At 61.8% G+C, this 13,698-nt stretch overlaps 1 protein-coding gene across 1 annotated transcript; it reads left to right on the forward strand.

Annotated features, from left to right (window-relative positions):
* Window positions 1-1,900: 1,900 nt before the first annotated feature.
* LHX5 (LIM homeobox 5) lies at window positions 1,901-12,998 on the forward strand. Its single transcript, XM_075012732.1, has 5 exons — window positions 1,901-2,073; window positions 4,356-4,579; window positions 7,357-7,634; window positions 9,980-10,145; window positions 12,631-12,998. The coding sequence occupies exons 1-5, from the start codon at window positions 1,901-1,903 to the stop codon at window positions 12,996-12,998; spliced, it is 1,209 nt and encodes a 402-aa protein (XP_074868833.1).
* Window positions 12,999-13,698: the final 700 nt, after the last annotated feature.

Consider the following 13,698-nt stretch of genomic DNA (forward strand, 5'->3'; position numbering starts at 1 on the left):
AGCTATCAAGCATATACATCCATAGCTATAGCTATATATACAGTATAGCCATCTATATATGTACAGTACATACATATACAGTGTGTCTATATTTATATCGATATATATTTATGTAGACGGTATCTATCTATCAAGTACTTGTATCTATACAGCTATAGCTATAGATACAGTATATACAACCATATCTATATATGTACAGTATATACATACACAGTGTATATCTAGCTAGCTATCAAGTATATACATCTATAGCTATAGCTATATATACAGTATAGACATCTATATCTATATATGTACAGTACATACACACACAGTGTATCTAGCTAAGTATATACATCTATAGCTATAGCTACATACACAATATAGACCTCTATATCTATATGTACAGTACATACATATACAGTGTGTCTATATTTATATATATATATATATTTATGTAGACAGTGGCTACCTATCTATCTATCAAGCACATGCATCTATATAGCTATAGCGAAATATAGAGTACAGCCATCCATACCTATATATGCACAGTACATACATGCACAGTGTATCTCTAGCTATCCTCCCAGAGTAGCAGTTTAAGGCTGCAACTGTTAGAGATATTTTCAGCGCTAGGACATTTCTTTGCAAGGGTTAGTGCACTCAAGCCATCGCCTTGCGCACAAAGTGCCTGGGCAATCTAAAAGTCCGCAGGACCTGAAATTAAAGAAAACAATCATATAGCACAGGACAGGGAAGAGGAGGCTCTCTCGCTCCCCGAAGGGGGTTCGCTGCCCTGGCTCTCCTCCCTTCAGCCTCACGTTGGCTCTGGTTTCAAAGGTGCGATCTTTAAAGCAGTGCCCCCAAGTCTGTACAACAAAGGCCAGGTCGCTCGCTCGGGGGTCCATCCCCTTCCCCTACGAGCAGGACCAAAGAGATCGCTTTTTACCCCCGACTTTGTCCGAACCTGCCTTCTCCTGGGGGCCAGTGACCTCACCACCCCCTCCCTAGCGCGAGGGCTCCTTTGGCGTCTCTCTTTATTTGGCGTCCTACAGCCCCTTGGCAAAACCGCAAGAACTTCCACCTTGGTTTGCTGGTGCACAGAGGCAATGATCGGCCTGCGCTGCCTTTCCGTTGACACTCAGGAGAACCGGAGCTTGGTTTGCAGGTGCAATGACCTCTCCGAGGTCTCCTTCCCCCCCAGCGCCCCAAGAAGAGAAAGATAAACTATTACCCCCCTCTCCGAGTGCAAAATCGGCTTCAAATCTGCACCCCCCAACCCCTGCAAGCAAAATAAAGGTAAATACTTACTTAGCCCCCGTACCAGGTAAACCCTACAACTCAACAATAGTGGTGCCTTGTTTTTTTCCCTCTGTGCCAAGCACAAGGCTGGAGCCAATTTAGATATGCTATAAATTAAGAGGTTGCCATGACCACCGCCTTCTCATTGGCCCTCGGCCTCTCTACGTGCTGCGGGACGTCACCAAATCTGAATAAGGATGCGCGAATTACTAAACTGGGAGACAAAGCTGAAGATGGGAACAGCGTGAAAGTGGAGAAAAGTCCCACGCAGCCTTCTCCGGGAGGACCTGGGGGCTCCTGCCTTTGTTGTGGTCATCCCCGCGGCGGCCGGTTCATCCTTCCCCCGGGCGGGCCGCGGCTGCTTCCACACGGGCGCTGGGGCCGCCGCAGGCCGAGATGCTCCTTCTGGACTGAGAGGCGCCGAGAAAGTCACCCGCCGGGAGCTCTGGGCTTGGCTGATCCCCGGCGGAGCGGTGTGGGGGGGGCGAGGCTCGGCCTCGGTGGCGGGGCGCTGGAAGTCCCTCGGCCGGAGGAGGAAGGAAGCTGACCGCGGCCAGCTCCGTGGGCCGGGCTTGCGATCCCGGGTGGCGGGGGGCTGCCTCCGGCCCGGGCGGGGGTCATGATGGTGCACTGTGCGGGCTGCGAGAGGCCCATTTTGGACCGGTTTCTGCTGAACGTGCTGGACAGGGCCTGGCACATCAAATGCGTGCAGTGCTGCGAGTGTAAGTGCAACCTGACCGAGAAGTGCTTCTCCCGCGAGGGGAAACTCTACTGCAAAAACGACTTCTTCAGGTGAGCGCCCGCCGAGGCCGGGCCCTGCCCGGGCCAGGCTCCAGCCGCGCTCCCCACTTCCGCGCTGCGCCCCGGCCCAGGCGCGATCCCCCCTTTCCGCGCTGCGCCCCGCGGAGGCCGGGCCCTGCCCCGGCCCAGGCTCCAGCCCCGCTCCCCGCCTCCCGCGCTGCGCCCCGGCACCCGCGGCGAGCTCCGGGGAAGCGCTCTGCTCCGCCGCGTCTCCGGGCCGGCCCAAGGAGCGCGCAGCCGGCTGGGGCTCCCGCTGGCCGCCCTCCTCCCGCTGCGCCCTTCCGCACCCGCAGGGAGAACCCGAGCCCTAGCTGGACTTCAGCCGCCTCGCCCGCCGTGGGGCCCGATCCCGCTGCCGGAAGGCGCGGGGGGGTGTGCCCGCGGCGGAGCCGGCTCTGAGCTGAGCCCAGGCCCGGAGACAGGGCCCTGTTTTATGCGTGGGGGTGGGGGCGAATAAAACCCCCCAGCCCCCTTCGGTTCCTAACGCCCCCGGCTTTCATAGCAACAGCGGGGGGCGGCAGAGCCTCACGCGGGGTAAATCCGAAGCCAAACACGGGGAGAACCGCTCCGCGAGCAGCTGGGGAGCCCAGAACACCCCGGAAAGTTCCTTGCCAGGGTTAGGAGCCGGGCTTTGAGAGCTGATGGGCTCTGCGCCCCCCCCACAGCCCCCTGCTTTTAAATCAACAAACGAACTCCTCGGCAATGTAAATCAGCCCTAAATATCGCCCGGCCCTTTGTTTCTGGCTGGAATTGAGGCAGAGGTGGTCATTGGTTCAGCCTAAGGGTGAAAAGCTCCGGGGCTGATTAATAGGGGGAAGGGGGGCGGTCAGCTCTCCTGCAGGCCCTAATGAAGGTGAATTTGAATAGGTTAAGTGTCACGCTCGGCTTTACACATGTAAACGACTTTTAATGGCCCCCCTGCCTACCCTCCCCCCCGGTGCTGTGATTCCTTAAATGCCTTTAATGATTTTTGATAAGGTGCCGATGAGCCCATTATCCTGCAGGATAAGCCCCAAAAATGACTTATGGCTTTTAATGCTTTCACTACATCAACGTCAGGGGAAGGGGGAGCGGGTGGAAGATGTGTCGAAACAAGGGGAGGAATGTTGTGCCCCCTTCTTCCCTTCCCCCCGTGCTCCCCACCACCCCGACCGCGCTCGGGAGCCAGAATCCAGGCCCCAAGATGGGAACGAAATTACCTGCTTGGGAACCAGACCCGATTCTGTCGCTTGACGGTGCTGGGTCCCGAGAAAACATACTCCCTTTTTGCAATGCAGAAAGAACGGGAGTCGGGGCTGGATGCGGATTAAACGGCGACGGGAAGTGTTGTTTTACTGGGGAAGGGGGAGGCAGATTTGTTGTATCCTTAAATAATAACTACCCCCCTTCTGAATTCCTTGGGGAGCCATCAGTGTTTCTATCGGAACTAACCCCCCCTCTGCCGACAGCAGGGTCTTGCTCAGCCTCTGAGCGACCCACGGGTGACACCCTGTCGGAGATCAGAATGGGGGCTCCACGGGAAGATCCCTTGGTTACCCCGCGCGGCCTCACCACGGGCAGCCCGAAAACCCGGCAGAGTTTGGGGTACATAGACCGGGGGACTTTATTGCCTGGGCGGGGCGGGGGGGCGGCAGCTTTCTGGTGGACGCAAGGCGGTGCCAGGATTGCTCCCGGAACCCCGCAACACCGCAGCGGGTGTGGGGGTTACTGCACCCCGAAGAGGGGCTGCTCCGGAAAGCGACCCATGTTAATCCCACGCGGATCGGTGGATCGCCGATCCCCCGCCCTCACCTTCCCATCCCTCCGGCCCGAAATCGCCTCTCCCGCCCCCCGGGGTTTGAAGCCCCCTGAGAGAACAGCCCCTTCTTTCCCCCGCTGTTTCCCAGCAGATTCTTAGGACCCCCGAATAATAACTAGGTCCCCTCCCCTCACCCCGGTCGGAATTCCATGAGCCGCTAGCTGTGTTTCTTTGTCGGAACTAAACCCCCCCCGCCGCCCCCGCCGACAGGAGGGTCCTGATCCGATATTGACCAACCCAAAGGCCGGGGCTGGTTTCTACCTGCGGAGATGGGGAAGAGGGGCCCCTCAGGGCCCGAGCAAAGCCCCTCAAGAGCACTGCCCTGGGAGAAGGCCCGATTTAAGCGGCGGGGAGGGGGGCATGGCTCTGTCGGGAGCTCACCCGCAAGCTGTAGCTGGGGCCGCTAAGCGCCCGGCTGTCCGCCTCCCTCCTGGTTGACTCTCCTCCCTTCTCTCCCTCTGGCTCGGCCGCTTAGGAGGTTCGGCACCAAATGCGCAGGCTGCTCCCAGGGCATCTCTCCCAGCGACCTCGTCAGGAAAGCCCGGAACAAGGTCTTTCACCTGAACTGTTTCACCTGCATGGTTTGCAACAAGCAGCTCTCCACCGGGGAGGAACTGTACATCATCGACGAGAACAAATTTGTTTGCAAAGAGGACTATTTGACCTCGCCCAGCCTAAAGGAAGGCAGCCTCAACTCAGGTATGGCGCGCCCGGGCCCGGCGCTTCTCCGGCGCCAGCCTCCGATTCTAGCCAGCTGGCGCGGCTTCCAAGCGGCTCTGTCGAAAAAGGAGGCCCCGCTCTGCGGTTACGCAGCCGCACGGGCGCGCGCAGGCAGCCGGCTACGCCACTTCCACACGGGCGCCCCTCTCTGCCTCACTTCCACGCCTACGCACCCTGCTAGCACCGCCTCCGTGAGGGCACGCGGCCACACCTGTCTGGCACCAGTTCCGCACGGGCACGCCCCTCTGGCATCACTGCCACTCGTGCACACGCCCTTCTGGCACCACTGTCACACGTGCACACTTGCACACACCCGTCTGGCACCACTGTCACACGTGCACACACCCCTCTGGCACCGCTGCCACATGTGCACACACTCCTTCGGCACCACTGTCACGCGTGCACACGTGCACACGCCCCTCTGGCACAACTTTCACACGCACCCCCCGGCACGACTGTCACGCGCACACGCACACACACCCCTTTGGCACCACTGTCACACGTGCACACGTACATACCTTTCAGGCACCACATTCACACGTCTACACCTGTCTGGCATCACTTCCGCCCGCACACACAAACCTCGGGCACCACTTGCACACATACACACCCCTCTGGCACCAGACACACCCCGGCTGCCGCTGTCCAATTGCCAGCACCGGGCTCCTCCCTCCAGCCCTGTCCCCAGCGTCCAGGAGCGGCGGCGCGGAAGGAGGCCGGGCTTTACCAGCTTCCCCGGACACCCGGTCCCCCCTCCCCCGCGCCTTGTGCCCGCCGACAGGAGCTCTCGGCAGCGGGGCCGCGCAGAGCCGGGCAGGGCTGGGGCACGTGCTGGAGAAGCGACCGTGACACGTGACCAAGGGGGTCGGGGGGGGCGATGTTTGTCCGGGTCACTTGGCTGCCAGCGTTACCCCCCCTCTCGCCCAGCCCCAGTCCCAGCTCGGGCCTCCCCACGGGCCGAGCGCAGGCAGCCAAGGGCCCAGCTCCGACGTGGGGATCGAGCCCTTCGCTGGCCCGGGCTAAGGGCGGCCGCATCTGAGACCTTCCAGGCCTCCCCCGGCCAAGGGCTCCGAATCGCCTTCCTGCCCGTCACCAGCCGCCATGGGCTTCACTCCCCGGCCCCGAGACTCGTCAGTGTGCGCTGTCTGCACAGCCGGGTAGCCACACACACACACACACACCGGGCTAGTCACACACACACACAAACACACACAAACACACACACACACAGGGCTAGTCTCTCTCTCTCTCTCTCTCTCTCACACACACACAGAGGTAGCCCCACACGCACACACACGCCGGGCTAGTCACACACACACACACACACACACACACCGGGCTAGTCACACACACACACACAGGTAGCCACAAACACACACACACCGGGCTAGTCACACACACATACACACCGGGCTAGTCACACACACACACACAAACACACACACACACACAGGGCTAGTCTCTCTCTCTCTCACACACACACACACACAGAGGTAGCTCCACACGCACACACACGCCGGGCTAGTCACACACACACACACACACACACAAACACACACACACACAGGGCTAGTCTCTCTCTCTCTCTCTCTCTCTCACACACACACAGAGGTAGCCCCACACGCACACACACGCCGGGCTAGTCACACACACACACACACACACACACACCGGGCTAGTCACACACACACACACAGGTAGCCACAAACACACACACACCGGGCTAGTCACACACACATACACACCGGGCTAGTCACACACACACACACAAACACACACACACACACAGGGCTAGTCTCTCTCTCTCTCACACACACACACACACAGAGGTAGCTCCACACGCACACACACGCCGGGCTAGTCACACACACACACACACACACACACACAGAGGGCTAGTCTTTCTCTTTCACACACACACAGAGGTAGCCCCACACGCACACACGCCGGGCTAGTCACACACACACACACACACACACACAGGTAGCCACAAACACACACACACTGGGCTAGTCACACGCACAAACACACACATACTCACCGGGCTAGTCTCACACACACACACACACACACCGGGCTAGTCCCACGCACAAACACACACATCCGGATAGCCACACACACAAACACCGGGCTAGTCACACACACACACACACACACAGGGCTCGTCACGCAGACGCCGGGCTCGTCAGGCACGCAGGCGGGTGGCTGGGCTGTACGCACTGCGGGCCGGGCCCTTCTCTCTCTAGGCAAAGGCCAAACTGCCCGGCGCGCTCGGCCCTGACTCCCGGCTCCCGGCTGGGGCGCGCCCGGCGAGCAGAGCCTGCCCAAGTGGGGGGTTCCGAGCACAGGGAAGGGGCGCGAGCCAGCCTGGCTCCCCTCGCCCGGCCGGATCTCCAGCCGCCCAAGGCAAAAGGCCACCCGCCTCCGGGCCAATGGGTGCCCAAGCGCCCTGCGGCTCGGGTCACCCTGGTGGAAATCCGCTGCGACTCCCCCGCCAGCCGGAGCTGTTACTCCGGAGTCGCTCCCCGTGCCTGCGCCGGGGCCTGCAAAGGCCAGGGGCGCTGGGCGTCCCTTTGCCAGGCAGCCAAGCGAGCCAACTCCAACCGCCCCAGGGCTCTTCGGGTTGGTCCCTGGGGAGCAAAGGATTCCTGGCCCCTTAGCGCAGGGAGGAGGATCTGGGCCCGGAAAGGGCCAGCGGTGGCGGGGGGGGGCGGATCCCGTCCCTGCCCAGAGTCACCTCTGCCTCTCCCTTGCAGTGTCCTCCTGTACAGACAGAAGCTTGTCCCCGGACCTCCAGGACCCCCTGCAGGACGATCCAAAGGAAACAGACAACTCCACCTCCTCGGACAAAGAGACCACCAACAACGAAAACGAGGAGCAGAACTCGGGCACCAAGAGGAGGGGACCTCGGACTACGATTAAAGCCAAACAACTGGAGACACTCAAGGCTGCCTTCGCTGCTACCCCCAAACCGACCAGGCACATCCGGGAACAGCTGGCCCAGGAGACGGGGCTTAACATGCGAGTGATCCAGGTACAGAAAAGCCCGGGCAGAGCACAGGAGAAAGGAGCAGAACCAGGGACCTCCCATCCCAGCGCAGCCTGCCTGCCCCACTTTGGCTCCCAGCCACCTCTTTTTTTACATCATAGCCTGTTGCCAGGGAGGTGACGGTGACGTCCCAAACTGAGCCGGATGACGTCAGGGAACCAGTGGTCTGTGAGGTCGGGAGGGAGGGGACAGGAAAAAAAATCTTTCATTTAAAGAAATTTGGCAAGCGGCCAAAGCGCGGGAGGCAATCGGCGTGAAAACCAAGGCGAGAGCCAGTAGCTCTTGGGTCTGAAGCTCTCCCCTTGACAAGGATGAGCCGGGCGCTTTTATGAGGCGTTAGGCAGGAAAGAAGCCCATTTAGCCCCATTTTACAGATGAGGCAACTGAGGCGCCCAGCCGTGAAGCCACTTGCTTACATCCACGCCTGTGATTCGTGGCAGAGCTGGGACTCCTCCTCCCGCCGGCCAGCCACCGCTGCAGCATTGTCCTTCTTGGATTCTTACCCTGGAGACCGAAGGGCTCCTCTCTCCTACCCAAGAGGACACTTTCCCATTGCCGACAGTGTTAGGACAGTCACCATAACCGGCCCGGGCGTTGTTAGCGGCAAGGCTGGTGATCGGAGCTGGGGTGGGAAGTTCCCTAGTCAGAGGAGCGTTTTCTTCCCGCGGAGAGGCCTTAGCAGCAGCTGGCGCTCAGCCTCGAGTCCCGATGCCTCATCCCAAGCCCACTGAACCTGCTTCCTGGGCGCGTTTTAGAGCCGCTTAGTTCCCCGGGGAGCTGAGCCAGCGCCCAGCGCGGGCCAGGGGGCTTTGGAAGGAGCGGGGTCCGATGGCGGTGGAGTCCATACTAGCCGAGAAGCGCCCCTTAGCCCTGAGCTATGCCAACCGTTGGGGCTGGCTGCGGATAAAGGCAGAGTCCCCTTCCTGCTTTCAGCGTCCGTATCCCGTGAAATCCCACCCGCCGGGGCTCGCCTGTTGGGGCGCTCGGGCCGGGCCGGGGAAAAAAGTTTCGCGGGTGGCCCCCGAAATGGCCGTGAGTCATAAATTAAACTAAATCGTGGGGCGCAAAGGGGCCCTGGGGCTGCTCCGAGATGGACCGACTCCCCGGGGTGCGCGTTGCGCTTATAAACTAAAGGGACCCGGGGTTCGTAAACCCAGGGGTCCGAGTTCGAGGCTTGGGGGGCGGAGAAGTTCTGTGTTTTTTCGGGGGGAGGCGTAGCTCAGTGGAAGGCGCGTTGGGTTTGTTAAGCCAGGTTACGAATTCGACCCTTACAGGAGGGACTCGCAACCCTACGTTTACGAGCCTAATGTTCAATCCCTCCCCCGAAGCAAAAAAACCCCAGAAAACAAAACAAAAAGTCCCCCACCAAAAAAAAGAAAATCCTGACCTACAGGCCAGGGTTTGGTTTTGTTTTTTTTGGGGGGGGGGCGCTTTTTTGTCGTTGCTTTGTTTTTCTCGCTTGCGGGCGGGAGGAGGGATCGCTCACTGGGCTTATAAACCGAGGGGTTCCGAGTTCGACCCTTGCAAGGGGGGGGTCTTTCAAGGGTCAGATTTTTTGGGTTTTTTTGTTTTTGTTTTTGTTTTGTTGTTGTTGTTGTTTTTGGTTTTTTTTTGGTTTTTTTCTTTTTTTTGGCTTGTGGGGAGCGATTGCTCATTAGACTTATAAACCTAGGATTGAGAGTTCGAGCCTTGCAGGGGGTGACTTTCCAAGGTCTGGGCCACGTCAGTTTTGTTTTGTTTTGTTTTGTTTAACTCAGTCTGGTGCAATAGATTTAAAACAATCAGGGGCCTGGACTATGTACATCTCCATAACTGCAGGCCGGTTAAGAGAAGCCGCGCATTTCTAGCACCCCGGAAACCGGGGCAGGGGTAGAAGCAGCCCTCCAAAGCGGACGATAGCGGGAGATGGCCAGGCAAGGGTGGGCAAAACGGCGCCTTCGCTGTGCGCTTGGCAAAGGCGGACGAGCGTGTGAAAAAACCGGGTCCGGCTCCCACGGGGTGCGGTGTGTGTGAAACGGGCTGTAATTCACCCCTGTGCTCTGGGAGGCGGGAAAAAGCCCAGGAACCCCGTTCTCCTCCCTTTCCTCTCTCCTTCTCCCCCACGTCGGCCGCTGCCCGCAGTCACCTCCCTGGCTCGGGCATGGCCTTAGATTTCTCCCTGGCGCTGAGCGCTCGCTCGCTCTCTGCCTTCGCGGCTGGCCGGGGAGCAAGCGGTGGGGTCGGGGAGCGCTGGTCAGCTGGGGGATGGGCCTTGGCGGACAGCGGGCGCGAGCGGGGGGCTGCCCCGGCTGCGGTCACCACTCTGGGGTCGCTGTTTCATTGGCCCGCAGGTTTGGTTCCAGAACAGGAGGTCCAAGGAGAGGAGGATGAAGCAGCTGAGCGCGCTGGGCGCCCGGCGGCACGCCTTCTTCAGGAGTCCGCGGCGCATGCGCCCTCTGGGAGGCCGGCTGGATGAGTCTGAAATGTTGGGCTCGACTCCGTACACCTATTACGGAGGTAACGAGCGTGTCACGGAGCGCGGCCGGGGGGGAGCCGCCGCCGCCGAGCGCGGGGGAGTCCGCCCCGTGCGCGCGGAACAAACCCGGGCCCGCGCGAGCAAACCAGCCCTCCCCCTCCGGCCCACGCCTCCTTCTGCCCCCGAGAGTCTGTGTCCGTCCGTCTCTCTGTCCCTGTCTGTGTTTCCGTCTGTGCGTCTGTCTCTGGCTGTCTGTCTGTGTGTCCGTCTCTCTGTCCCTGTCTGTGTTTCCGTCTGTGCGCCTGTCTCTATGTGTCTGTGCCTCTGTCTGTGTGTGTGTCCGTGTGTCTGTCTCTCTGTCCCTGTCTGTGTGTCTGGCTTTCCGTCTGCCTGTCCGTGTCTCTGTCTCTCTCGTTTCCTTATTTTAGTCTTTCCTTGGCCTCCTCTAGCAGTGAAGCTGCTGAAGTTTTCCCTCCCTCCTATTTCAGAGCATCTCCCCTTGGCTTTTACGAGCGGGCGGCCGCGGCTTGCCCGGGGTCCCCGCCTGCCCGCCCGGACGGCTGCCCCCTGTCTCTTTCGGGCCGTTTCACTGTTTCCTTCTTTCCGAGCTGGGCCGGGGTGGCGGCTTTTGGGGTCGGATAAATGTGCTGCCCTCTGTGCCCTGAACGCCCACCCTCCCCCAGTCCCGTTTCCGGAGCTCCGCAGCCGGGGAAGCCGGGGGCCGCTCTTTCGCCAGGGGTGCTCGGCGCTGGCCCGGCGGAGAAGCCAGCCGGCGATGGCGGCCTCCTGCGGTGCCCCGGCCGCGGGTTCGGATCTCCCCTGCGCGTCCCCAGCTGGCGGCGCAAGCCGGGGGCCTCCGGAGAGAAAGGGCCCAGCCCCTGCTGGGAGCGGCTAAGCCCCCTCGCCGGCCTCCCCAGGCGGGGCCCTGGAGACTCTCGGCTCGGCCCCGCTCTCTCCAAACTTTACTCCGGGGAGCAAAGCCCCTGCTCCTGCCGGGTTCCCTCATTCCTGCGCCCAGCCCCGGGCCGGATTCTGGTCCCCGCTGGGAATCCCGACGCCCGATTGCGCTACGGCGCGGACTCCCAGGGAGAAACGCTCCGGCCCGTGGAAGCCCCCCGCGCAGGCGGGAGGAGAAAGGTCCCTTCCCTGGGCCCGGGCCAGAGCCGGGTTGGCTGGAGGCAGGGGGGGTTTGCCCGCAGCCCCGGGGGGTGTTTCGCTTTACGAAGCAGACGGGGTGTTTCCCCCGCCAGGCTGGGGGCGTTTGATCGCAAACTGCCTCCGCGCTCCGTGCGCCCAGGGCGCGGCAGGAGGGAAGGTTGCGGGCGGTTGCTAGGCCTTTGCCGGCCTTCCTGTGGCATCTGCTGGAAGGGTCCCCCCCCGCCCGGCCGGAATGCGGCTCCGCCCGGGTTGCTCCGGCTAATCCCCCTGTTAGAGATTCCGCCCGGCCCTCGGCCGAGTGTGCGCCCCGCCGCCCGCAAGAAAGCCCCATTGTGCCCGAGCGCGCCGCGGCGAGGAGGCCCCCGGCTCCCCTCCGAGCCGCCGCTGCCCGCGTGTGTTCCCGGGAACAAAGCTGCAGCTGCACGGCTTTGTCCCTCTTTCAGACGGCATTTGTTCCAATTACCTCCGCGCCCCCGCAGCATATGGAAGGTCACTATCACAGGGGCCGGCCCGCGCGGCCGCTGCTCGGGTTCTCCCCTCCCCGGCCCGCCTGCGCCCCTCCAGGCTCGGGCGCTCCCGAGCTGTGCCGAGGGAGGGGGGAGGGCGCATTGCCGCTGCAGGCAGGTCGGGATGGGGGGTGGGGGGGCGAGTTGGAGCTAGTCCCAGCTGGGTGCTGCCGGCCCGCCCCTGTGGAGGGGGGAAGCCCCCTTCTCCGCCGGCTGAACAAGACCTTGCCCTGCAGCCATTCACCCCCCGGCCCCCCGCAGCGACAGAGGGGCGCGCCCCGAAGCGGTGGCGGGGGTGGGGGTCCTACAGGAGCCGCGGCTCTTTCCCAGGGTTGGCCAATGAACACCGCCGAGCCGGGTGTTTGGGAGGCTGGAGGGAGCGCCCGTCCCCCCCCCCTCCGCCCCCAGCGGATTTCCCACCCTTCGCAGCCGCCCAGAGACTTTCCCTGGTCCCCCGGGTCCCCGCCCAGCGCCGCCGGGTGCAGGCGTGGGAGGATCCCCGCGCAATGGTGGATATCGGGGGGGGGGTCATTTCCCACCCGCCCTCCCGTGCCTTCAGCAAAGCCTTTGGCAAGGGTGCCCTCCCCGCGGGGCCGGGCGCCGTGGCCGGGCGGAGGGCAGCTGGGCTCGCCCGTGGGTCGCTGCGTGGCGGAGGCGCGGGTGGGATTGGGGGCTCGCCCAGTGCTCCAGGGAGCCCGGAGGAGAAATGCGGGGCGCGGAGCTCCCCGGCCAGCCACCCGCGTCGGGGCGGAGGCCGGCGAGGGGGCCCGAGCCTGGGAGCGGGGGCGCCCGCCTGGCTGGGGGCCGCTAGCCCCAGGCTGCTCCGGGCCCCGCCTCACCTCCCTCTCTCTCCCCGCTGCAGATTACCAAGGCGACTACTACGGGCCCGGCGGGAACTACGATTTCTTCCCCCACGGGCCGCCCTCGCAAGCTCAGAGCCCAGCGGACTCCAGCTACCTTCCGGCCTCCGCGCCCGGCTCCACGCCCCTGGGGCCCCTGGAGCCCCCGCTGCCCGGACACCACGCCTCGGAAAACCAAAGGTACACGGATATGATCTCGCACCCCGACACCCCGAGCCCCGAGCCGGGCCTGCCGGGCTCGCTACACCCCATCCCGGGCGAGGTCTTCAGCGGAGGCCCCAGCCCGCCCTTCTCCATGTCCAGCAACAGCGGCTACAGCGGGCCCCTCTCGCATCCAAACCAGGAGCTGAACGAGGCGGCGGTGTGGTAGGGCTGGCCCAGCCAGCGGCGGCCTGGAGGCGCTGGGGACCCGGCTCCCGCTGCCCCGTGCTCCTCCTCCCAGCCCCGGCTAAGACACCAGGAACCAAAACCGGCCTGACGCCAAAATTCTCCGGGGTTCCGACCGTCTCCCCCGCCCGGCGGCCCGGGCGCCGCGTCTATTTCCCCGGCTTGCCTGGGCCCCAGCTGAAGAACCTCTGCAAGTATCTGAAGCAACATCCCTTGGACCAAAGCTGAACTGGCCTGGATCCCAGGTCTCCTAGTGACTGGACTTCCTGTGTTTCTCGGGGGGCTGTTTCTTTGCTTTTCCTCCCCCGCCCCCGCCAGCCAGAATTGCATCTTTTTTTCCTTTTAAGCGGGAAAGGGGAAAAGCCCCCCAAATCCACTTTGTTTTTTTAATTCGAAGGGTTGTTCTGTGGTGCTGGAGGTGGGTGTCCTCCACCGATGACAAGGCGCCCCCTAGTGGTAAATTCCGGCTCTGCTTTGGAGAGCCTTTTCGTGGGGTTTACTTCTCCCCATCCACTGGACAGAAATGTCATTCCAACTACCAATAAAGAGGCGATCCAAGTCTGAATGTCTCCGGCAAACCCCAAGTCACATCCAAAAGATGACTGGAGGCGGCACGGTTTGAAGGATGTATTATAGAGTTTTTGCTTCTAGTTTCTTTATTTTGTATAAAGAAGAAACAAATA

The sequence above is a fragment of the Carettochelys insculpta genome, chromosome 18 (genome assembly GCF_033958435.1).
Source record: "Carettochelys insculpta isolate YL-2023 chromosome 18, ASM3395843v1, whole genome shotgun sequence".
Lineage (NCBI taxonomy): Eukaryota > Metazoa > Chordata > Testudines > Carettochelyidae > Carettochelys > Carettochelys insculpta.